This window comes from Seriola lalandi, unplaced genomic scaffold (genome assembly GCF_002814215.2).
Source record: "Seriola lalandi dorsalis isolate HSWRI2012SDOR001 ecotype SW California unplaced genomic scaffold, Sedor1 jcf7180002054673, whole genome shotgun sequence".
Classification (NCBI taxonomy): domain Eukaryota; kingdom Metazoa; phylum Chordata; class Actinopteri; order Carangiformes; family Carangidae; genus Seriola; species Seriola lalandi.
In genome coordinates this window covers 590,789-616,084 of record NW_019525226.1, presented here as the reverse complement: position 1 = coordinate 616,084, position 25,296 = coordinate 590,789, and the positions used below count along the sequence as shown (strand labels likewise).

At 40.8% G+C, this 25,296-nt stretch overlaps 1 protein-coding gene across 1 annotated transcript in view; it reads left to right on the top strand.

Moving 5' to 3' along the window:
* The first annotated feature begins 8,302 nt into the window (after positions 1–8,302).
* The window catches only part of atp11c (ATPase phospholipid transporting 11C (ATP11C blood group)), a 42,844-nt gene continuing 25,850 nt past the window's right edge, over positions 8,303–25,296 (top strand). Inside the window, exons 1-3 of the mRNA XM_087178071.1 lie at positions 8,303–8,833; positions 22,139–22,258; positions 23,712–23,801. Coding sequence (XP_087034197.1) covers positions 8,807–8,833; positions 22,139–22,258; positions 23,712–23,801 — 237 coding nt within the window. The 5' untranslated portion in view covers positions 8,303–8,806. The remainder of the gene's footprint in view (positions 8,834–22,138; positions 22,259–23,711; positions 23,802–25,296) is intronic.

Here is a 25,296-nt window from a genome sequence, read left to right as displayed (position 1 = left end):
GAGCATTCAAGAAAAAGGTGAAAATAACATAAATAAAACTCAATGTAACTGTTTGCTGCGGTGCTGATATTTACATTTTAAAGAATGCTTCAACTTGTCTTCTGTTTTGGGTCAAGAGACCGCAGAGTTCTCATTCACATTTGACTTTACAAGACTGAACAATGACTTTGTAAGACTTTGGTTAGACCATTAAAGTGCCACAGGTTCACCCCCATTCTGCTTTTAGATGAGAGAAAGGGGAGATTAACATGATTTTGCTTTATCCACCACATACAAGCCTCAAAACCATAAAACACAACCAGAAGGCATCACCGTCCTGCTCTGAATGTGCACTTGTTACCGCTCTCAATTCGGCTTTCAGCCCCCTCTAAAGAGACAAGGCCCAATCACAATATTGTCAAGGCTCTGTTGGTTTTCTGGTTCAAATCCTTGTTCACGCTGTTTGCTGAGTACTCATCTGCTGTGACAGCCTTCAGACAAACAGCGAGTCTTGAAAGAGGTCTCCCACAACCAGATCTTTCCTGCTGAAACGCTCCTTTCTCTCTCCATCAAGTGGAACCCAGGCTATTGAGTTGGCCCCTGGGATCCCTCCATTGAGGTGGGCTATGGGCCAGTGCTTTGCCCCTCCTTGCTCTGGGCCACCCTCATTCTCTCAGGACACCTGTACCCCCAAAAACCCCATCGTGGGAACCTCGTCGCTGCCTCTGCCACCTGAGCTGCTGACTGTGCCAGCTGGGCACATCTGACAACGCCATCGGGAGTCAGAGCACACAGAGACCAAAGATAGTCGCAGTGCGCCAGCTTGATTGAGCTCTTTGAGAACTTTTTTCCACAGCTGAGTTGAAGGAATCTCCGCAGAAGTTATGAATCAAACTTGTGTCAGTTTGTGATCTATAGCAACCATTTAAGATTTGCATATCTGAAAAGTACACTCACAAAAACACATTTCCAGCCTCAGATCACAGTTCTCCCGGCTTACACACAACCTCCCTCATGCACCCCTACCCTCTAAATCTCCATGGCACACTGCAAAAAATGGCATCAATTAATCAACATTCATGAACCGTTTACTTGAGCTCTCCTTTGTGTGCTGCAGGGCCTAATCCAGACAGAGACCAGGCTGTTCTGCAGCAGTGCAGACTGCGTCACTCCACCCTTTGTGGGAGAAGCCCATCAACTGGTGTTTCAGGGAAATGTCTCCCCCCACTGAGAGCCTAACCTTCCCCCTCTCTCACCCTTTTCCTCTTGTGCCCCCTCAGTACTCAGGGCAGGAAGCTCTATCTCTTAGAGGAGGCCATCCATCTATCTTGCCTCTTCCAATCCAATTCACAGCCGCTCCACATGTATGAAGACATCTGTCCATATTTGATCAGATATTCCATTTTGCTGCAAATGATCCCACCCTCCATCCCCACCCATGAAGCAGGCAGCTATTTAAATGTGCTGATACTTTCCTGCATAATAACCTGCCAATTCTTTGCCTTGCAGAAGAAGCAAGTTTAATTGGGCTGTGCATTTAGAGCTCTTCTACAATTACACAATTACAGCGGAGATGCATTTCTGCACGTTGCGATGTTTGCCCCAATTTACTGCACTTTTCATACAGTTTAGCCCTGGTTCCCTTTTCAGAGGATGCAAATTTGGCTCATTTGGCTTCAAATGAAGCATAATTGCTCATATTGAAATCTACACCTTTCTACAAGAGGTTCCTGCCAGTTAGTTCTCATTAAACCTAAGGAGAACAAAAATTCCCAGTTCCATTTCAGCACACATGCCATCTGTATCATCTTGTGTTAAAAGCAGGGAAATTGGAGACAAAATGGATGCTGAGTGCATGGATGGAAAACTTAAAAATCAGTTTGTTCAAGTTAGTGCAGAATAACCTTTTTTCCCCCCCTGAAGCCTGTTTTCTAAATTTATCACACGTAGCATGAATTGGAAATTTAGTAGGAATGTTTTAGTCACAAAAAAACAAAACAAAACAAAACACAAAAAAGCCGAAGGGGCATGGTTGATTGAAATTAGAGCTATTTTCATTGTTTTCAAATACAGAATGTGTTTGCTGTGCACAACCTGAAAAAGCATTCAATTAAGCGCAGCCTAATTAGTTCGAAGGGCATGTGCGGCTGGCCTCTCTACATTCAAAAAAAAGAATGGTGTGTCAACCCCGACATGTGATCACCATCAAAGTGTTTTCCTCTCTTTCCTCTTCTTTTATATCACTGTCTTGAAAGTTATAGAAAAAAAACTTTTTTTCTAAAAGGCTCTCTGAGTCTGAAGTGGTGGCCTGAGCCCACTCCAAACAATGCCGTACAAGATACTGTTTAAATTCATATCCGCTCTTCCTTTCTTACAGGGGGACAACACAACAAACCACTGACCCACTGATACACAATTAGAAGTGATGCGGCAGTTAAGGCTACAAGCAACTCTGTTTAACAGTCTGTCTTTGACCCTCCACCATTGAATAAATATAATGCCCCCAATGAGAGTAAGACACTGAGGTGGAGTGAAAAGGGAGCTGGGGAAGATTTTAAGCCACAGATAAGTAGTTAAAGACCTTTATAGAGTATAACACCATTATCCCTGCTGAATAAAAATAGGATTTAGTGTTTTTTCCACTTAATTTAAATCAAAAGAGTCCCCACCTTACATATTGCACTGGTAATGTAATGGAGAGAGACCCACAAAAAAGGCATTGTGGCTCTGACACCTCCTATAGTGGGACTGTGTTGTCCTGTGAGCAAAAGGGAGAGAAAGGTTTTTCTTCCCTGCATTGCTATCTGCTAACACATTCTAATTGATGCTGCTGCATTCCTCCACTGGATGCATTCAGTGAATAACGAGCCTTGGACTGAATACCCATGAATTGGTCCCCACCAAGCAAAGCAGTAAAGCCTTTGGCCCCCCATCCCTCAGCCTCCCCGCGCCGCCACCATCGCAACCACTACCAAGCACTACCTCCCCTTCCAAACCTTCCCCAAAGCTCTACTCTAGCTTTACTGCCCATTAAAGCACAACCATTGTGCAGAGATTCAGTCCACAAAAGCTGTCAATCTCTCCAGGTCCTCCAAAGCTTGGACTCACACAGACTGGAGTGACAGACCTCCCCCTTCACCCCCAACCCATCCCTGTCCCCCCGAAAATCCTCTCCCTGAAAACTTCTCAGCTAACTATCCCCCACCACCCTCTCTCTCTCCCTCTCTCTCGCTCTCTTGCTCTCTCTTCCTCTCTCGCTCTCTCCAGCCCCAGCGCACAAAGCATCAATCTGTCTTCAGCCCCAGCACCCTTGGCCCTTTGTCCCATCTGCAGGTGCCTCTGAAAGCACCCACGGTCGCCCCAGCCTCTGCGCACGCCACGCCTAGTCCAGGAACAGGAACTGCTGACAAAGGCCCAGTGTGGGAATGAGGGATGCGTGGAGGGAGGGAAGGGGGTGTTGAAGGGGGGCTGCTCTAAGACAGATGGCTGGGGAAGTCTCCCAACTCCTCCACAGGGGCTGTCAGTTTAAATTCAGAACTACGAAGGAGACACATGGCCGCAGAAGCAGTGAAGAAATGCCCACTAGATTCAGCAGCTACTGTACACTTCCTTCAGGACTAGAACATAGAACCAGCAGTTCTATCTGGATATCAGATACAGTTGTCTGATTTAATTCATATATTGAAAAAGAGATTCTTTTAAGTGGAGAGGTCACAAACATTCCTTTCTGTTATACATACATTATTCCCAAATAAATGTTCAGTGTTTCTGAAATATTTTTGATTGTATTAAATTTATCAGTATCAATAAATGAGATGAAAAAGAGATAAAATAATCACTAATTATAAATAAATGTTATTGTTAGTATCCCTAGAGCTTATTATCTGTTGAGCTTTACCTTCAATTTGAAATAAAATTTGAATTTTCATGCAATTGCTACAAAGTTTTGATTCCATTTTTATTTTCATTATTAGCACACAGCTGACTGAAATACATCAGGACATACATCTATATACTCATCTTGATTCTAATTTATCCCTTTTTAACATGCACGACCATGCGGTGTCTTGTGCTGTTGTGCTTAAAGATTTGAAGACTAAAATCTTACCAAACACAACATTTAAAGGACCAGCCTGCATAGATGCTTTGATATTATGTAGATGAGTAACAGCACTGACAAATGTAATAGTTTAGTCCTCAAAAAAAAAAAAAAAACGATACAAAAATACCTTTTTTCTGACTGCAGCGAACTCCTTAAAAGTTTAACTTGGGGCAAACTGTAATCGGCTCTGCAGCTGTGCTCTGATTTTCTTTCGTCAGAGCAACAAGTTTGTGACATCTATTCATGTTACTGGGCTGCCACCATGTGGACATGCGCTGAATTACAACAACCAGTTGCTAATATCTATATGCATGAAGCAGGAAATGCAGTAGAAAATGAAAGTAGGAAGTCAAGTATTAGCAATATCTGTTTTGTCCATGTATGAATAATACATCTCTAAAATATTTTTTATTCTTGAAAATGTGTCTTTTTTTTTCTCTTGTTGGAATCAGACAGAACTTTTTTTCTTTTCAAACAGTACTATGTTACTTTATGAGTTACAGTTTCACAGGGATGAAACCAGTCCCTCTGGCATATGTCAACGACATACTGTTGACATATATTTTTAGAGCCTGGAATTAATTTGAGGTTGAACATTCACTGTTGACCTTGGAAACGGCAGGTGACAAAATAATCTCACCACAAGATCCATTCAGTAGCTGTTCTGGAGCTTTCAATCATGTCACATGATCTTCCTCTGCAAGGGAGTAGATAAAGATTCTGCAGTGGATAGTGTGATAAGATGAACTGCTGGTGCTGAAATGGCCTTGTGGTGAGATTGTGTCATCAGCTTTAACGTTATTGCATTAAAGGAAATTTATGTCTGGCCATGTTGATTCCAGTCACTTTGAAAGCCCACAGTTTATATATTATACAGAATATAAATGTTAATTCTGTAGATTTCTGTCATCTTAGCTACACGGACTCAGTCTTTGACCTTTTTGTAAATGATCAGGGTAAAGAGACTGTTATTCCAATGTTATTCCCAATATTCAACATATAGGCCTAGTAAAATAGCCTACTGTAAAATGAAACATTTCTTAATTTAGCCACATGGTGGCGATAGAGTCCAATTTACAGCTGTGAAACTGTTTAATGGTAATGGTGTGATGTAACAGACACTTCCTCTGTGTGCAATCATCAAACATCTCCAACTGCCTTTGTTATTTGTTTTGCTTTCACTAGTCTAATGCAATATTTATATAAAATATACTTTTCCCTTAATCTGATTGAACTTTTGGCATTTTGACAGCAAGTCGAGACAGTATGGTACCTAGACTATATAGGAAGTAAGAATCTGCAGATTGTGAGTGAAGAAGCTCAAATGATGAAGAGATTACATACATTTTTTAATGTGATCAGTATTCATTATGAGAATAGTTCCCAATCTCCTAAAACATGTATACAATGATAAGACTGCAACAAATATATTGCTGGCCATGCGTTCTTTTGCAAGCACATGATCGGAAATGAAAGAGTTAAAAAAAAACAGTTAACAGAGTTAACAGATTAAAGCAACCTGTGAGGTAATAGTAAAAAAAAGCTCTTTTGCTTTTTCATGTTTGTTGAAGCAGGTTCAGTGGCAGCAAAAAAGGAAGATATACTCCACTTAGGGAATGATATACTCCTAACCTGCAACCCCAGGCAACATACTGTAGATGTGAATGCATTTAAAAATATTTGAGCTAGATACGTGGTTCCAATATAAATGTAAACATGTACACAAAGAACCTAGCCAGTGTTTTTGCTAAAGATTACATTAACTGCAATTGTAGAAAAACTTTAGGTTGGCCCTGGTTTGATGATGTTACACTTTTGTTTCTGTTTTCTGTAATCAGCTGAGAAATAAAGTGTTAATCAAAATGGTAACTTCCTGATTTAATGCTACTATGAAGTGCATTCTACACACCCTTAAGCCACATCTTTCAAACAAACATGATGGCCCTTCAAAACTACTGATATTGAGAGCTCTTAACTTTAGCAAAAACTTTTTTTCTAATTTTATAGCTTTCAGGTCAAAACCTCTAAATATTTACTTTGGAATAAGTTTGATGTTGATCCCAGTTACTGAACCATATTTGAGCAGTAGTTGTAACAAAATGGCAACATCTTAATAAACAACCATTGAGGAAAAATCTACTGAGTAGAATTAGGAATGAGATTAGAATGAGTCTTGATTATGATTTGCTTGCTTATTATACTTTTCATCAGGGTCAAGCAGTAATAGTTTCCACTGAGCATAGAACAAAAACCACCAAACTGTGCAGTCATCCAGTTTCAGCACTTTTGTGGTTCAGAGCACCAGTTCACACACAGATGTAGATAGACACAAACAATCCTGGTGCAACAAATAAGTTATGTGCATATACTTACATTTTCTATCCACAATTCTTCTCTTACTCCACTTGTTTGTGTCTTTTAAATGAAAGGAAAACGAAAGAAAAAAAATGCAAAACTGGTGCCACATGCAAATAGCTGCTAGGGTGACTCATGCAATGACATACAAATACAAATTAGGTTATGAACCACGAGAGAATCAGATTTCCAATTACAACCCAGATGGCCCAGAAGCCACAGCTTGGGCATTGTTTTGATTTCACACATTGCATGTTTTGCCTTTATGGCTAAAAGTTCAGACACGAACCTTTAATGTGGGTTTTTAGGAAGAGTAGGTGAAATCCAAATAATATAATTCATGACTCAAAAGAACAAACATTCTTATAGTAGCAAATGGCTTTTGCATCCCATTTTGCATCTTAATCTTTAATACATGCATTTTTGTTCTTCACATATTTCAGTCTGGCCTTCAATTACACACACCACAAGTATTGAGCAACTTCAGATGTTAGAGACATAGTTCTTTCCTGTTTCTTGTTCAACAAGATTTCGGCTTATTGTGCATTTCTGTTTTAACTTTGACACAATAGCATGTATCTTCACAGCATCTGCACATTAAATCCAGTGACACCAGTACTTACTATTTATCTATAACAAAATCAGTAATTTAAACTTTTCTGTCTCCTAAACTTCAATGGTTAATCTCTGTGTTAATATAAAACTAGTGGTGAGAAGTGAGACTTCTACAATTTTGCATCACTGGATGTAATATTTTTTAAAACTACACCATTTTATTTCTTCAGTGAGCTGGAAACAATAATTCCGGCATGCTTTCCCTTCAACTTGTCAAGGATTATTGCCAAAGCAAAAAGATTATATGACATTGTTTTTGCTGTGTTAACATTTCTACCAAGTGTTGGCACGAAACTGTGTTAGACCTTAGACCAGTGAGTCAGAAAGCAGTTAAAGGTCCCAGGGCAGGCCCCTGTTGACTCACCCAAAAAGAGCTGATGACACATCTTAGAGATCATAAATCAGGATAATCTAAATTAAATTTAATTAATGTCTCAAAACTCATTTACATGAATGTACGGCTCTTCCACCCACTTTAATATTGAACACTGCTGCTGGTAAACCCGAAAGCACAAAACACTTCTCATATTCAGGAGCGAATCATTTAAAATCATCATTACATTGTGTTTACCAATTTTCACAGCACCTACTATAAGACCTGGAAAAATATGTCCACTTCATGTTAGCATATGTGCAGGAGGCTTTTTAAAAAACACAAGGCACGTGATGAGGCAGCACTTATAACAAAGAAGATTTCTGAAAACCAAGGGATAAGTTCACTGTTGAAAACTCTTCATGGATCCACATAAAGATTATTGATATTGAGGAATAATTATAGTAATATTGATATAGGCTGCAGTGTGCTAGCAAGTTTACTGTATACTGACTAAATGTTTTGTAACATGTTTTTATATAATTTTTAATAATATTGTTAAGTAGTATAAGCATTGTCTGTTGTATATTTTTCAACAAAAGCTGCATCTTCTGGTTGTGTTGAGATATTTGTATAATATCAAGCTAAAGCTTATTATCCATCGTTCTATTGTACCGGGTGGGCTGTCATTCTGGAAAATCCCCTCTGCATCTTCTACCCAGAGAATGAATTTATACGAGGCTTCTATTCAATTCTCAATAATCCTTGAAGTGCAGTCACAAACTGCCACCTCTGTCATGCTCCACCGTTTATGCAGGAAAATAGGAAAAATTGTAGTTCTAAGTTAGACCACATTACCCACAATACAGTGTAAGCGAAAGCCGCCGCACCTTCACCGGGTGGAGCTTGTGAACGTGGGAACGTTTGTGGGTTGCCGCTGCCGCTGCCGCTGCTGGCTGCTGGAGTGTAAATTGTCTGACAGGGAGGTGAGGGGACCTGTGCACGGGCATTGAAAAGAGAAGTAAGTTTCAAGGGGTTTCGGTGCGCAGTTTCCAAGTCAACGCGGAGGCAGACTTGAGAGCGACAAATGATTTGTACGAGTCTCAGCAACAGGGCGCAGAGCGAAATGTCAGGGACTGTTTCAGCCTTGAGCAAAGGGACGCGCGACTAGTACACCGCAACGCGGAAAATATTCAGGGGGGAGAGAATGCGAATGGTGCGAAGATACCGAAATCAAACAAAATGGACACGATGTAGCGTCGCTGCGGCATTCCATATAGCTAGAACTAACGTTAGAGTAGAGAATAGATAGCCAAGGAGCTAGCTGGTTAACTAACATACATGTAAAGTCATTCCCCCGAGAAGCTGAAGCAGAGCCTGGAGGCGTCTGTTGAATCAGAAGAGTTCATCAGTGTTGCGAAATCAAAGAAGATTAAAAGAAGATGCTACGGAGAAGACTGAACCGTTTGGTATGTGTGCCTGGCATCTACACACACACATTCTCACACTGTTAGCTTATGACATACAGCTACTCTTGCTAGCGTTTTTAACTGCTGTGATTCTGCCTTTAGAGAATGTGGGCTGGAATTTACAGTCATTTCCTTAAGCAGTTTTCGCTGTAAATGCGTGAGAAACTCGGACACTTAACGACTAACTGTTACTTCACTCTGCCCGACAACACGAAACAGCTGTTGTCTCACTTCATGGCTGTTGGTGTACAGTCAGTTAGCTAACTGCTAACTAGGTAAGTTCTTGCCAGCCAGGAAGTCACGACAGATGCAGAGTCATTAAACCACACTTTCAGCCGGTATTGTTTACTGTATGCTTGTTTTCAACCACGTAAACTCATCCTCTTCAACAGTTCATCAAATGGACAGTAAACACAGCCAGCCACCTGTAAAGCAAATCTACCTGTCTCTGGCTGTGTTTCTCTGGGCTCCCAAATGCCTTCTAAAGTTGAGGACTTGCTGCTTTCCAGTTCATTCTTTCATAAGGAATGACTGTTGCCTGGACATTTGAAGGCATCACCTTGGGCTCTCAGAACTTGTGATGGGCATTTTCATTAGACGACACTCAACAGTTAATTGAGTAATGCCAATAATGCTCATCATATTAATTGTTAATGTAAATAATTATCAGTTGCAACTCTCATTGGGGTGCATAAGAACAGTTTATAATTGTGCTGCTGTTGTTTTAATCTCTAATGTTGCTGTATATCCAGCCACTGGATTTGTTCAGCACAAGAAGTTGGTATTTTGCCAACACGAACTGCTTTGCCATCATATTTCTCGATTGGTCAATTTAATGCTTACCCTTTTAAAGTTCATCCATTGGTTTCATTGCCCTTCATACATTAATCAGTCATGAGTGAGCTAGTTGAAAGTGGAGTTACTCTCCGCAAGGCCAGGTTTATAAATGCTAAACTGCCTTTACTGCCTCTTTATCATCCTCTTATGCACCAGTAACCTGTTGTCACCAGTGAGTTGAATCCCCCACAGGCTATCTGAGCAGTATAGATACCGACAGTGAATAAGGAGAAGCAATATAATAATTATAGTGCCTGACCCTCCTCCTGGTCTCTCTCTAAGTGTTGCCAGGTCAGCTGATTTTCCTGCTTCTGGAGAGGATTGCTGCTGTAATTTTTCCTCGGTGTGAGCTGTAAATAATATTTTGTGCGAAGCAGCCAGCCACACTGTCACTGATGCACACAGTGCTGTTATCTCCTGCTCTGGCTCTCTGCCTCCTGATTCACACCACCCTCCCTTTGCCCATGGGAGGTACATGTGCATCATGAAGAGGGAGAAAGATAGAGAGGGGGAGAGAGTGACTGCTCATACCAAAAAGCACAGAGGAGGCTTCATGTATCTCACTTGACTCTCCCACTATGATTCACTGTGCCACTAAACCCTGAGTGTGTCTTTGGAAAATCATTAAAGATGGCTGAGGGAATGAGTGGGGCTGGGCTTTTCATCAGGGGGGAATCTCCAGAGGTTGTAATGCTCTGACAAGAATGCAAAATCACACGGTTGCCTTTGATGTTCTTTCAAGCCCTTGAAGGCAGCAGTGTGATGTGTGAGAGGTGGAGCCTGGCGGAAATTTGATAGTATTCATTGTGGGAGCCCCTGCCTTGACTGCAAGGAGAACAGTACCGACATATAGAAACAGCATCACCCAGGCAGCACCTCAGTATTAGAGATCTGCACGATTAGTCGACTAAACAGTTAAATGTTGCTACCCTCACTAGTCGGCACCAGAAATACTAGTTGGTTAAATAAAATTTTAATATTTTATTAATGCACAATGCAGGTTAAGTGTTATATCTAAGATGTCTGCAACTAACCCTGGCAGATGGAAGCCCCCCGCTAATGCCCAGATGTTGTAAAGGTGTTGCAAGGTGGAAAGAAGGATGGATGACATCTCTTAAAACTGCGGCTTGGCAGTATTTTGATCTAGAAAATGAAAATAAGGTTGTATGTAGGTTGTGTCAGAATAAACACACATTTTACCACTCAACCAGAGAAATGCGTAACCTCTGCGTTTTCTCTAATAAAATTATATTATATTATATGTTAAAAAATATTGACGATGTGATTTTAACTGGGGCTTGTACCAAACAAGCAAGTTCTTTTACACCTGGGGAATAATATTTGTAGGCCAGTGCATCTCTGTAGCACCACAGGGCTTCATTTATGGTAGGATATGTTGTGACACATTTTACCTTTATCCAAAAAATTGCAGCTCCTGCGATTCAGATATTGCACATAGCCATATTGCAATTTCTATGATATAACAATTAATTGTTCAGCCCTAAAATCCAGGTTGGTTGTAATGTGTTCTGTTTCAGTAACAAATGTTTGAAAATACCATATGAAAACTTGCTCTAATCAAATGATGGGAAAGGGATTCTAGCTTATAGAGTTTAGATTCTGATTCATAAGTACTCTACTGATGTCACATTTGAACAGTTTATTTCTCTAACATAGAATATGTTTGATGTTTTGAGTTTTGTTTCTTGTGTGGCCTGTTATAGCTTTGAAGTACACCTTTTGAGGGGAAGATTGGATTCCAAGGAGGTGGGGGTTCCCTGTCATAGTAATTCAGTTGTGTTTTATGGCCTGCGTAGTGAAGTCTAAAATATTTTTGCCTCTGCTTAGGCTGCAGCTCCACTAGTGTCCTCTCTTTAACTGTAGGGCTTCCCCCGCACCGTTTTTCTCCACTGTATCTATCTTCGGTCTATCCTACCTGCTGACGGCTGATGCACTCAGGCCTGCCAGTCTCAGATCTGTTCCTACTTGATTGTGACCCAAGCACTAGTAAACAGGCCCTTACCCAGAAGGCAATGTTGTACGTGAGGTGTTTGAGGGATTGCATGTCAAATGCATTTGGAAACCTCAGGGTACTGCAAACCTGTTTCTCAGGTCAGCTAAGAGCATCCCTTTGCGCAAACAAACCTGTGTAAACCTGCCCCCAACTCACCAGCACAACTAAGTGCAGGAAAAGTTGACATGTACACAGAGCACACACCTCTGCACGTTAAGGGACATACATATTTTGTTAACATAAACACACAAGGTCAAATATATTCTCAGACTTTATCCGGTATCACTCTTCCCAAGTGATGCAATTGCTGTAACCCTAATCCTAACCCAAAAATAAAAAAGGACTTTTTTTTTACCTGCTGCTTTACATTTTAGTACTTCCATCTGACCTGGAAGTATTGGGTCAATGAGTATAATATGCAGCATTATAAGCACTCAGTAATGTCAAATGTACCTTGTGATTTTTGCTGCATTATCTACCTAACTTCATAATGCTCCAAATGCGTTTTCTGTATTGCATTCAGGCCAGTCTTGCAGTCTCTGACCAGTAAGTAGAACCTGTTGGAAGCACATTTGGGGCTTTTTATTACCTAAACCAAAGAGGTTATGTTTTCACCCATGTCTGTCTGTTTGCTGGTGGTGCGATGGGGCACGAGCCAGGAAAGAACCCATGAAATTCTGGTGTAGATGTGTTTATAGGGGGTGGATTCAGGAATTTTTTAAATCACTGTCCTTGACATTACAAGATGGGACTTTTTTTCAACATTTTTGTCAATTTCTCAGAAAATAATGTATGGATCCTGATGTAAAAAATCAGGCATTTATGGCGTTGACATCTATGAGTTTGTACAAGATCCAGGTATGTGCTCTACTGGGAGCCTTTCGAGTTAACTAATGAGATACAAGAGTCCTCAAACAGAGATTTCACTCTTGGGTGAGCAGTTAGGGTAAGGGTACATCTGTAGGCCACACACCATACAAGGCACGGAGGGCCATTTGATTTATCAGGCCTGTTTGATTAGGAGAGATGCGTATTGATTAGAGCTGTGCTCAGTTTTACAGCCATTAGTCTTGCACCGTGAACTGGCTGGCGAACAGAATTGCTTACGCTGATTTCTTTTCCTTCCTTCCTCTCTCCGTCTGGTCTCCTGCACTATGCCCAATAATGGCAACCCAGCCAAAAGGGCTCATCTGCAACACACAGCGGGATAATAAATATATTTAGCGTGGCAGTGGGATAGCGGGGGGATGAAATATAGTCGGGGAGTCTGGAAAGTCCTGCGTGACTCAAACCTGAGAAACTGGAGTGAAACCAGGGGGTGGACCTGTAGCCTCTTTGCACCTCTCCATCTCTTTCTCCACCTAATGGACACTCTCTCTCAGGCTTCCTGTAGTGGTTAACATTGGAGTGGGCGGTTTAGGCTGGATACAGCGGGACCATGGATGGCTTTTTGTGGCAATTTTCCACTTCCTTTTAAAAGCTAGGTTGAATTCTCAGTTTGTACCTCTAAATAATTTAGGTTGCCTCATTTATTTTGAATTCTCCTCACATCGCTCCTCCCATTCCTGACCCATGTATCCTTGCCAGGCTAGTGGCACTCAAAATGCATCCTTGTCATCCATATATGTATAAAGGCTCACCCAGATATTTTGTCTGCCATGCTCCAGCTCTAGCATTACTCAGAGCATTCGCAGTGAGATGTGAAGAGAATGCTGAGATGTGTGTGGGGGGGATTTTTTTTTTTTTTTGTCTGTGCCTCACTCTCTGTGTCTGAGCACAGAGGGAAGAGAAGAGACGGCAGCATCTGTGATGTTTTGTCATCCCAGTTTTTCATTGTCACCTGAAATGATAGGGTACTCGCTGACACACAGAAGAGGAACAGCAAAGTCCACGTGAGGATATAATGAAGACTGAAAGACATACGAACATGCCCCCACCCACGCGCGCTCGCATGAACACCTAGGTTAAGCAACAGCCTACAATGATTATCTCCACTGCAAACTCCTAGCTAGGCAGCAGGCGGTACTGCTCAGTCACAAGGAGAAAAATTACTCTTTTTAATGTGGTCACAGTTCAGTGGGAGGAAATGCTTGGTGAAAAAACCTGTACTCAAATCAAACATGCCCCCTGAGCAGAGGAAGGAAAGAGCCACATTGATTTTTGTCATTAGTCTTGTTGCCCTCCTATGCAGTGTCTAAGGATAATTAATTGAATAGCAATTACAGCCAGTGTAGCCTGGTACATTATTAAAGATAATGACATCAGCTGAGATGGAGATTTTTTAAATCTTGTCAGCAATAGGGTGTACTGGAAATGCCTTTTTGTTGGTATTGCATGGCTCTCTGCCAGACATGGTGGAGGGGGATGAAGGCAATTGTTGTGTTGTGCAATTTGGTTAAGTTACAACCCATATGCTCCATGGAACAAGCAGCTGGATCAAGCACCTTCATCTAAATAGCTGAATCTGGTGATTTGTCGCACACACGCATACAAAAACAGAGTAGAGGGAGTATGTGCACTTGGCTGGAAAAACCATACTCCATTTATGGCTACACCACTTTAAATTCTCTTTAATTATAGATTAAAGTGTGACTAGGCTGCAGCTCAAAATGTGCTCACTTTTCCTGGTCTTGAGACACAAAGTGTGGGGGTTTTCTCCCTAAGAAGCCTAGAAAATAATGTCATTTGCCTAGAGGATGGTGACTATGGGGACAAAGTTCAAGCTGGAGAAGGAGCTATAACATGTAATCTTAAAACCACAACCAAACCTCCATAAATTACTGCTTTAAGACTATAAACCAGTTAAAATATAACTTGCCTTGTGAATGTAAAACTCTGTTTTGTGAAGTTTTGGCTACTTTAGTGTCTTCTGTTTAGTCTTTGTAAGGCTTTATTTTGAGGAACAGCATGCCTCAGATATGTGGATGACCCCAGACCTCTTGTCAGCATTGTGTGACTTGCTCAGGCATTTCCTGTCATAACGTCTGTAGCTATTTTTTTTTTTGTTTCACCACTTTTTTTTTTCGTGTTCTCTGGTGTCAAATACAAGCTATGGTAGATTCTTCACAGTGCTCATAGTTTTCCCATTAAAGATTTACTTGGTTTGTATTCACATTGACAGAAACCAATAAGCTGTTCATTCTTCAGTTTTGGGGGATTCCTTTCATCACATGGCCACTTATTACCTAGTCACAGAATTTCGTGTCAATTTTCAGATGTTAGACATTTCAAAAGATGTCAGTAGACAATGGGTGTTGCAAAAAGTATTTAGCACATGTATCTGTGGCTTTTTGAAGCAGCCAAATGATTGAAGAAGCAGCTCCCAGTGTGAGGTCTAGATGAGTTTTCCCCTCCTCCCCATTGTCGAGGGACCCAGTGTAATGTAGGCCAGTACCAGCCCATGGTACAGTACACTCTGTGTCTTGTACAGCTGCAGGGATGCTAGTAGAACAATGAGCCTTTGCCTATCCACAACAGCTCCTTAGGATCAGCCCTCAGTTCAAGTTGGACTGTTATCACTCTGTGGGGCTATTCATCACTGTGTGCAAACAGAGGAGGAGAGGACAGAGGAGAGGGTAGCCTGTGATATGGGGTCTGTAGACTATGCCATAGGCCAAGTGTTGGTGAATCCATGATGGAGGTAACTCCTGTTATAGTTTCATTATGAAATAATGACTGCTTTTCCTTGTTTTGGTAGCCTTTTTGTGTGATACTGTTGTTAATGAATATTAATGTGGATTTTTTTTTTAGAGAGATACTCTATTTGTTAAGAAAATTTCAGTACATTGAGCTGTGTAGAATTGTGCCAATCCATTCAACTGTCTACATGCTCTTTTAAAGTGTGACACAGTACGTGGAAATTGCAGAAGTAGGGAAGTCTGGTAACAGCAGTGTTAAGAGTAAGTCAAACTGTCTGTGTGTGAGCTTCGTCTGGGCCTACTTGCTTGCTCTTTTTCAGCAACACCTTTTTAATAACATTTTTTCAGCCATTTTAAAGAAAGGAGTTTACTTATCAGGCTAAGTGGGTAATGTAAATATTGAATTTATGAACAAAACATGAAGACCACTTTGTGTACTAATGATCTGTTAATGATATTTTCTAGATATTTAGACATATAGAGGGAAGACTTAAGATGGCTGGAAAAGATAATATCAAATAGTGTCATTCAAACTGAAAGATGTAGTATGAATAATCGTGTGCATTATTTTCAACATTATTATTTTTGAAATAATATGGTGTTACTGTGTGGAAGAAGCTGTTTAAATGAGACTAAATGAAAAATTATTTAAAAAAAAGATTGCTCAAATATTCATTACACTTAAATACGTATTTCTTTTGCTTGAAATATCTCATGTGAAATAGCTTCATTAAGAACTCACTTGTCGCTCAGGGAATGCAACAAAGATGTGAATACTTCTTAAAGACATTGTAGCAACAAATATTCAATTTTGTTTGATGCTATTGTGTCTTTGTGCTATATTTTCTTCAAAAGATATTGTAGCCTATGTAAATTCTCTGCAGCTTAGGCAATGAGCACTGGGATGTGTAATCAAAACTGAGATAGTTACAATTAGTGAGATGGAGTGAGCATGCTGGGAGAGGACAGGCAAGTGGGCTGACAAGAAAGAGAGTGGGAGAATGAAAGAGAGGCGAGCGCCAGATAGAGTACTGCAGTGACTAACAGCATTGACTCAATGCGTGCAACTTTCCCCTTGCATTCAGACATTCATCACTCAACTCTATTCAGCCTGCCATAAGGGCAACTTTATGTTGCTGTTACTGTTGTCATCAACATTTCTTGAAGCGGTTTACTAGAGGTTAGGCGTTTGCTCTGACATTTATTCATTCCAGTATTCTCATGATACATGTCATAGATTCCTTTAGGGCTCTCCTCATATGGTTTCGCTTCTGTGAGGAAAAACTGCTAATAGATACTATACTAAATGTCAGATAAGGTTGACCTGTGATGAATCCACATAAACTGAGAGCAACATCATAAAGCCGATAGCGTAGATAAGCTGCAGTTATGTAGTTAAATATGATAAGGGACTGTGCCACTTCCACACAGAGTCCACTCTTCTCATGTAGTAGTGAATGAGAAATTACACTGAATGTCGGTTTTGTTCAGAGAATTACATGAAATGGATACTAAGGTCGAATGGGAACATGAACTTAACAATGAATCTGTCATTCTCAGCACACTGCAGAGTGTTATTAGTACATGTGCAGGACATAAAGAAGTACAAGTATAGATCCCCAGTGCACTCTTCTTTTTCGCACAGTTCCCTCACACCTCATTAAATGTGTTTTAAGTAGATTTTCTAAGGGGATTTTTTGAAGCTTTCTGTACTGACTGAGCTTGGTGTTTTGTCCTCTACCTCTGTATATGTTACAAAACCATAAGAGCAGACTGATCAGAACAAAGCTTAACCTCCTGTATTCTTTTGGGCTTACTTTTTTTTTTAAATTTGCTTCAGCACTTTTGTAAGGAAAAGTTACAGCATCGATTTTATTTGACCACAAAATCTATTTGCGTCAGGGAAAATAATACTGGCTGTGCCGGCGTCACACCTGCTGTCACTAGCCTTTTTTCTTCTGCACATCATGGAATCATCTTTGTTTGCTGTTTGTTTAGAGATGCTTGTCAGATTAACTTAAACCAAACATGCCTCGTCTGGAGATGCACATGTAAGCTGTTGGAGCCAAGCTTCAAATAAACTTTGCTAGCAACTTAACAACTAAAAAAAAATGCAAGCATCAGAACAAACTTTGCTGTTCAGAGCGTTCCCGAGAACCATAACCATTCACTGTATACTCTCTGACAGACTTGCAAGCCGTAAATGACAACATGTTTATGTCAGTGAAGAAGGGCTGCGTCAAAGGAAACTAGATTTGCTGTTTTATTGAGCTATTGCTGAAATATTTGTGAAATGAAACAATTTGGCTCTGGAACATATCCACTATCTTCTGACATTTCACATGGGATAAACAAGAAAAACAAAGTGCTGAATAAATAATAATGAAAATAATTGTTAGTTGCAGTCCTAGTTCATATTATATTCACTTAACTTCCACCATGCCCATATTGCCTGTAGTCGAGGTAACTATGATTATGTTTGACAGATTGGGTTGCGCTGTGGTTGAAGTCATGTACTCACTCACTCATCTGAGGATGTTCCCCAGCCCAGCTTACATAGATTAGAAGTGCTGACAGGTTTTCAGGCTGAGATGACACACTATCCTTCCAGGAAAGACAGTGCTTCATGGTGCGCTGGAAGAAGATGGAACAATAGAAGTTAACTGAAACGAAACATAATGCGGTTTTACTTTGTGTGACTACAAACACCTGTACAATGTTAAGCAACTGAATTCCTTAGTCCTGCAAAAAGTATTACATAACTTAAAATGTTCAATTTCTGTAAGACTTGTACTAATTGTTTGTTGACCTTGTTTATATATATAAGGGAACTATAATTCAGTCCAATACAACACCACAGACTACAGCTCCAGAAATGACTCGACATCTCTCTGAGTGTCAGCTACATTTAAGAATTATATAAAATTACAATTTCAAAATGTTCACCAAGGTTGTACTGTCAGGAAATGACTGCTGTGATGGATTGAATTACAGCGTACAGGGCCTTGTAATTTTCTAGTTACCCAGTGTGCCTGTCCAGATAACACCATGCAGATTGGGACAAAGCAGGATAGTTACTGAATAGTGAGATGGTGTGACAGGACACAGTGTCATCAGACCAGTGTCATCATTGGGAGTTTGGCAGTGGCTGAATGCAGTCTTACATTCTCCCCGCTCTCACTGGAGCACCTTTCCCCCCTTGTCCCAGCCTGTGCTCATTTCACAATGTGTGCATAACTTAATTTAGAGCATAATTTAATGTAAAGTTTCAGGCACACTCAATTCTCTAATGCACCATTTATTTCTTACTGAGCAATTAAATCTCTGCTCAATTGAGCACTGGATGTTTGCTTTATTGATCTCCATCCAGGTTTTGAAGCTGATGCTTTTATATCAAGGATGAAGCTACTTTAGTATTGACACACTGGCACTTGACTCTTGGCCACTTTTGCTTTACTTGCTAACATCATTGGCACTGAATGGCTTTGTTTGACCTTTGACAATGAGGCAAAGCTAATGCAATCAGTTCCATTTTTCCTTACGTTAACATTTCTTATGTGGCCTTTAGCTCACTATTTTGGAGATGTACATTGCGATCACGTAACTGCTCAAAAATGATGTGGGCCCCATGGTCTGACCCTCATTATATTTTACAGTGAATCTGCCACTAAATGAATGGCCATTCAATAGTTCCTTTCTTATCTTTAAGACCCTGGGGCATGGACTACGTCCTCATTTTATATAGAATCTCATTTTCAGCATGGATTATGTGTGTAAGTGCCAACATTTCTTTTTGAGAATCATCACTGACACCCAGAGCTTGCTTAGGCAAGTTGTTGTATGGCTTTTGAGGAACAGTGTTGGCTTAATCTGCATGAACATTAGTGGTTGTTTATTTGATAGGCCTGCAACCTTGAAACTGTGCATTAGCATGGCTCTTGTGCATAATCAGTCCTAAAGAGATGGGCACAGGTGAATTGGCACTAGTAGAAGCCAGCCGAATACTGTTGACTGTCTGACCTGTAACTCTGAAGTGCAAGCCAGAGCCCTTTGCAGGTCCTTTGACTCGATGCAAATTTGGTTCGTAAATTGTTCCTTACTTGCATTTTATGTTTTGTCTGCGCAGCCCTTTGTACATAATTGCTTTTTCTGGTCCTACATTGTTGTTTGCAGTATTGTGTGTCTGGAATGCTGTTATTACATTTGTAAATGGCATTTTTCAGAGTACACAGAGGAAGAATAATTTCCAGACACACTGCATTCAAATAAATGAACAATGGTAGTCCATGGGGGTGTTCTTGGCTTACTACTCCTCCTGGGGGCTGGTTGGTGTTTGAAATAGAAAAACCTGGATGTGTTTGTGTCCTTGGATCCTGTTGTACTTCCTTTCTCTCACATTCTTTCTTCCTCCCACTCTTTCCCTCTCTTGCTTTCATCCTCTGGCAGCCAGGTCCGTCCGGTCGTGCTGAAGGAGTGTCAGTGTGTGCCGTGTGGGTAGGGGATGGTAGATTTGACAGCCATACTGAGGTGTGAACATAGCAGCTCATGCATAAGGGAGCATTATGTAAGCCTGTTGGCTCCCTTCTTTAGTCTGGACTAGAGAGATGATGGTAAATATTTCAGAATTAAGGCAAGGAATTTGGCCTTTATTTTGTGTTATTTAACCATTAATTAGAAGCAAATTATTATGGGAACTGGAGTTAGTAATCTGTTTTTGTCCCCACATGCATATAAATTAGGTTTCCAAGTGTTTTAGGCTATTCTTTGATCTAACCTCTTGTCAGCAGCAGACTTTGGGCAGCTTGCTGTCCAGGTGGCTGTAATTCACACATTCCCTGGGCTTGTCCAGGATCAGATGGTCATGGTTATGTGTCCCCTCAACAAAAATGTCGCTGGCCTTTATATTAGATAAAGCAGATCCCCTGCCTGCATAACCTTAATAATTTACAGACACAGTAATAGCTGCACAACTTGTACTTGAGCTGAGAACACAACTATATTTAAGAACTTTTGGGTAGGGTCCTCACTTCGATAACATTTTGACTATCGGAGGAGAAAAGATTTGGTAATATAATGGTAGTTTGGGTAACTTTTCATGTTTAAACTAATCTTATTAACCACAAAAACAGAACATTAAACAAAGACTTGCATACATTTGGACTGTGGACCAAACGTATATACACACACATATATATGTGTGTGTGTGTGTGTGTGTGTGCGCACGTGAAAGATATCTCGTCAGCTCAGGTAGAGCTGAGGACATACACTTGATTTTGTACAGTAACATCTTAAGAATGTTTATTGATTGATCTGTTAGTTTACCCCTGAAAGAGGTGGGAATAGTCCTTATCCATTGTGAGATACGGAACATGCTTGAGGATAAGAAATATAGATGTAGCAGCTGTGGCTGATCCAGTATACTGGCTTTGTTGCTATCATGGTCCACCAGCCCTTGTGGTGGTCCAGCCCAAGCGTTAGGATTCCTTGTGTTTGGGATGTCAGGAGAGAAATTCAGGCCACTGAACAGTGTACGCCAAGTTTTCTAGGCTACACTTGTGTGTCTGTGTGCAGTTGTGAGTTTGGATGTATAAACTTCTTCTTTAGTGACAGTGAATCATCATGGTACTGCTGCACTAAACTCATATACTAGATCAGTCTTGGCATTGATATTGACTTCATTAAAAAGCCAGATAATAGCAAATCTCATTTCTTTGCCACTATTATTGTAAAGTTGCAACAATGTAGCTTGATAACCTTTTACAGAAAAATGTAATTAAACATTTCAAAAGCCTAAAAAGAATGTTAAATGTAGAGACATACATTCATATGTCTCTTAACTTAAAACTAAGCGGTGATGTGTAGTTATAGCCTCAGGCTACGTCAATTATTTAATTAACCCAGTCACTTCCACACAGTGAAGAAAACGCATTTTAAATTCAAGAAGGAACAAGGAAACAATTAATCACTAAGATTTCTTGTCTCATCTTCCTCAGTTCCTTTTTTCTTCATCATTTATACCATTGTTTTTGGGATTTACTTAAGGAGAGCTCATGTAAAGTTATGACAATGACCCAGCTTCCCTGGCTTGCTTTGTGATTCACCCCGTCTACCTTTTATGGAAGAGGAATGCTCAGGCCACCACATATTTAGGGGAATCCATTGTGCCTTTGGCTCCTGATCTGGTTGCTGAAGTCTCTTCCTCTTTCAGACATTAGCCTTGTGTGTTTGTGTGTTCCATATCACCCTGCCATCTGCATCACGACAACGTAGCTCAACCCATAAATCTGAGCACAGCATTTTTCTCCTGGCTGCCCACATTCACTATTGGTTTATCATTGACGAGTGACCACCTGGGGAAGAAGAAATTAAGTTATTGTCCCTGCACAATCACCATTTTGGCCCGCTGACCCTTGTCATACTTTTCTTTGTCTGTTTTCTGAGTTATTGGCTTGTACTCAACAGTTTTCCAGCAGAGTGCTTTTCAAGTCTTTTTAATTTTCTGCACCACAGTAGAAAATCTAATCTTTTAATTCTTGACCTGAGTGGAATGCAGGCCTTCTAAGACTGGAAACAAATCCTTTGTGATCATTGTGTATTTGATGGTGGTTCAAATTTTTGGCTTACCTTCAAGTAATTCTTTTTTCTTGTATGATGCACATTTTGTTTTGTTAGATTTGACTGGACCGGTTCTCTAATATCTAGTCTCTGTTTAAGTGGAGAGAAGCACCCAGAATCACTAACATTTGCTCTCTCTCCTTTCTTACTTATCTTTATCTCTTCCCATCTATCACCCCCCTCTGCTGCTTTCTCCTCTAGCTCGGCGGTGATGAGAGAAGAGTTGACAGTAGGACTATCTATGTCGGTCATCGGTCAGGCTCCACCAATGAGGCTATCATCCCACCCAAGTTCTGTGATAACAGGATTGTATCCTCCAAGGTAAGATGCACACTCACAAGCACATGCCAGGGCTCCAGTCTAGCCATATACCAAGATGAAATTCTTATACCTGTTTGTTTCTCAGCTCCTCTGCGTATCATGTTTCAATGCCTCCAGGCATTTTTCTTCTTATCTAACACTTCGAATGCAAAATGAACTCTTGAACAGTCCTGAGCATTCCTGTGTCTTCCTCTCTGTATTCCTCCTCCCACTGCCTCTCCACACGGAAGGCGATTATTTGTCTGTCAGGGGAGCAGTGGCTGTGGCAGTGAAATACATGGGTGCTATTAATATACTGGCAGGATGGGCAATTCAGTCCTTTCCCCCATGGCTCTGATAACCCGCCCACCCCCCACCCCCCATCCTTGTCTAAACCTCACCCCTCAGTCCTGTGTCAGCGGCCAGCTCAGGCAGGTGCTGGCTGGCTGGCTTCTGGATATGAAGGGTGAAAGTGATGGGGAGAAGGAAGTAGGACGGCAGTAGGATTTATAGTGGTGCAGAGGGTCCCAGCGAGGATGGGCCAATCAATTGGCTCCTGCCAGTATGTCAGGGTAAACAGTTTTTAATTACCCCGGCTGTAGTGTTTATGCTCCTCCATGCCTCTGCTCTCCATCATCCTGTTGCTTTTGCACTCTGCAATGACCAATCTCCGCCTCTCCTCTCCTGCTCTTGTTGCTACTGCACCACCACACTCAGCCACCCTCACCACTGCCACCCCCCTTTTCTCATTACTTTCACTCTCTTTTCTCTCTGGCAAAATGAGATGGGCCATTCTGCTGCCTCTGCATTTCAACGCTCTCCCCATGCAGACATTCCCCTTCATAAACAGTGCCTTAATGCTGTTTCTGTGTTAATGCGTGTGTGTCTGTGCATGCATGCATATGTATTATTTGTGTTTTTCACCCTAGTACTTTGTTTTGTGGCACAAAGTTACTAGCAAGGTGTCGTTGAGCTGCCTCCCAGGGATTTAAGCAGATAAAAGTGTTGCTTCAGCCCTGATGGTATCAGCAGCCACAGCCACCTAAAAAAGAACAAAACACACAGAAACAGTCACCAGCCTGATAAGTTCATTGGTTTTGCATCCAAGGGTTGCCAAATTAATAAGATAAATCGCTAATCTGAATCAATGGCATACCTGTGGTCCCCCAAGGGCCGACTCCCTAGGCAGTACGAGGAACAGAGACTCCAGGTTATTGAAGTTGCCTTTCCTCTTCCCCTTCCATAGTTCAGTCAGAATACATGTATGCAAGAGTCTGAATATTGAATGCCTCTAATCTCTCTCCCTTTGCCAAGCCTTTCTTTAACCTCCCTAAGTTCGCCTGAAAAACATCAGGTCTGAATGGGGGAATTATTAAAATTATGCAGCAAAGAGCAGCAAAAATCAGTCCACACAGTGTAATACCTGTTTCTGTGACTTACATGCATGTTTTTCTCTCTCACCCCCCTCCCACAGTATACAGTTTGGAACTTTCTACCAAAGAACCTGTTTGAACAATTTAGAAGAATTGCCAATTTCTACTTCCTTATCATCTTCCTGGTGCAGGTAAGGACAGCCTTTGTCAGTGTTCCAAACCAAACAGAGATAACAGTTTGTTTATCGTTGTAATGAATTAATTCATGGATGCCTGTTTTTTCTGTGACTTCGGAGCTACCACACTTCCTTGAAGGATTGAGCAGTGTGCTTATTTCTCAAGAGACAGACATAGTTCTTTAATGAAGTCCAATTGATTGCTTAAAATTTTGCAATTCTGCTGTTTTCAATGGCTTTTCAAGAAACATGTTTTAAAGTAGGAAATGATGACAAGTTATAAGTGAATCAAGTCATCTATATATACACAAAGACACACACACACATATATATATCAGTGTTTCCTCATTCATTGAGCAGTGGCGGCCCGCCACTGCTAAATCATAGCCGCCACGCCTTCAAATTTCTTTTCTTTTTTTTTTTTTAAATGTCGCAAATGCACCACCGCAACATCTCTCCACCTTCACAGCACAGCCTGTGTGATGAAGAGTGCAACACCGGGGGGAGGGGAGGAGAGGGGAGGGAGTGGGGTGGTTGGAGGATCCTGTTGGAGTTAATTACTCGCGAGAGCGCGGCCTTGAAAGTGACGTCACGTCAGGCACCAGGTGAGAGTCAGAGAAGTGTAGTTGTGAGGAATAAGGCAGCGAATTACCGGAGAAAAGGTGGACTTATTAGCCAACTCAGTGACGCTAACTTGGGTAAACGAAGTGATAGCATTAAGCTAATATCTACACGTCATTATGTATTAACTGCCGACAGCATTTTCAGATGAGCTTGTTCAGATACTTCTCTAAGAAGAGAAAGACAACAGATGAAGAAGACGCTAGTCAGGTAGCATCATAAGCCTTTTACTGACTCGTAAATGATGATGTTAGGTAAAAAATAGTATTTTAATGTTCACACTTGTAATCAGATGTGATGTGAGTGTAAACTATATAACGCTGTTAGCGTTACGTTACTACTCACACTTTTAATGTAATCTTATTAGACAAGTAACATTAGACAGGGAGTTGTTAAACCCCCCCCGAGAGCATGCCCCCCACTGCTGAAAAAAATCCTAGAGGAAACACTGTATATATATATATATATATATATATATATGTATATATATGTATATATATATATATATGGTAACACTTACATATTCATAATAAAGCGAAGGACAGAAGGATATAATCAATAGCTATTCACTATATGTATAAATACATTTCAAGAGTTAGGCTGTACTGTGGTGTGCTCAATATGCTTCAAGATTAAACATAAACATACAGTAATCCCACCTAGTTTGCGTTACATATTCAAATTTAATGTGCACATTGTTAAGTGTTCATTGTAAGTAAGCTGTTCACAGTTCAAATCTTGCAACCTTGTTACATCATGTGTAAGCCAATTAATGAGGATTTTTTATGGGCTATTAGCACCTGGACTTTGAGCGTGTTGTAGGGTTGTCACGATACCAAATTTCTGTTTCGATACCGATACCAATATGTATTTCGATACTTTTCGATAC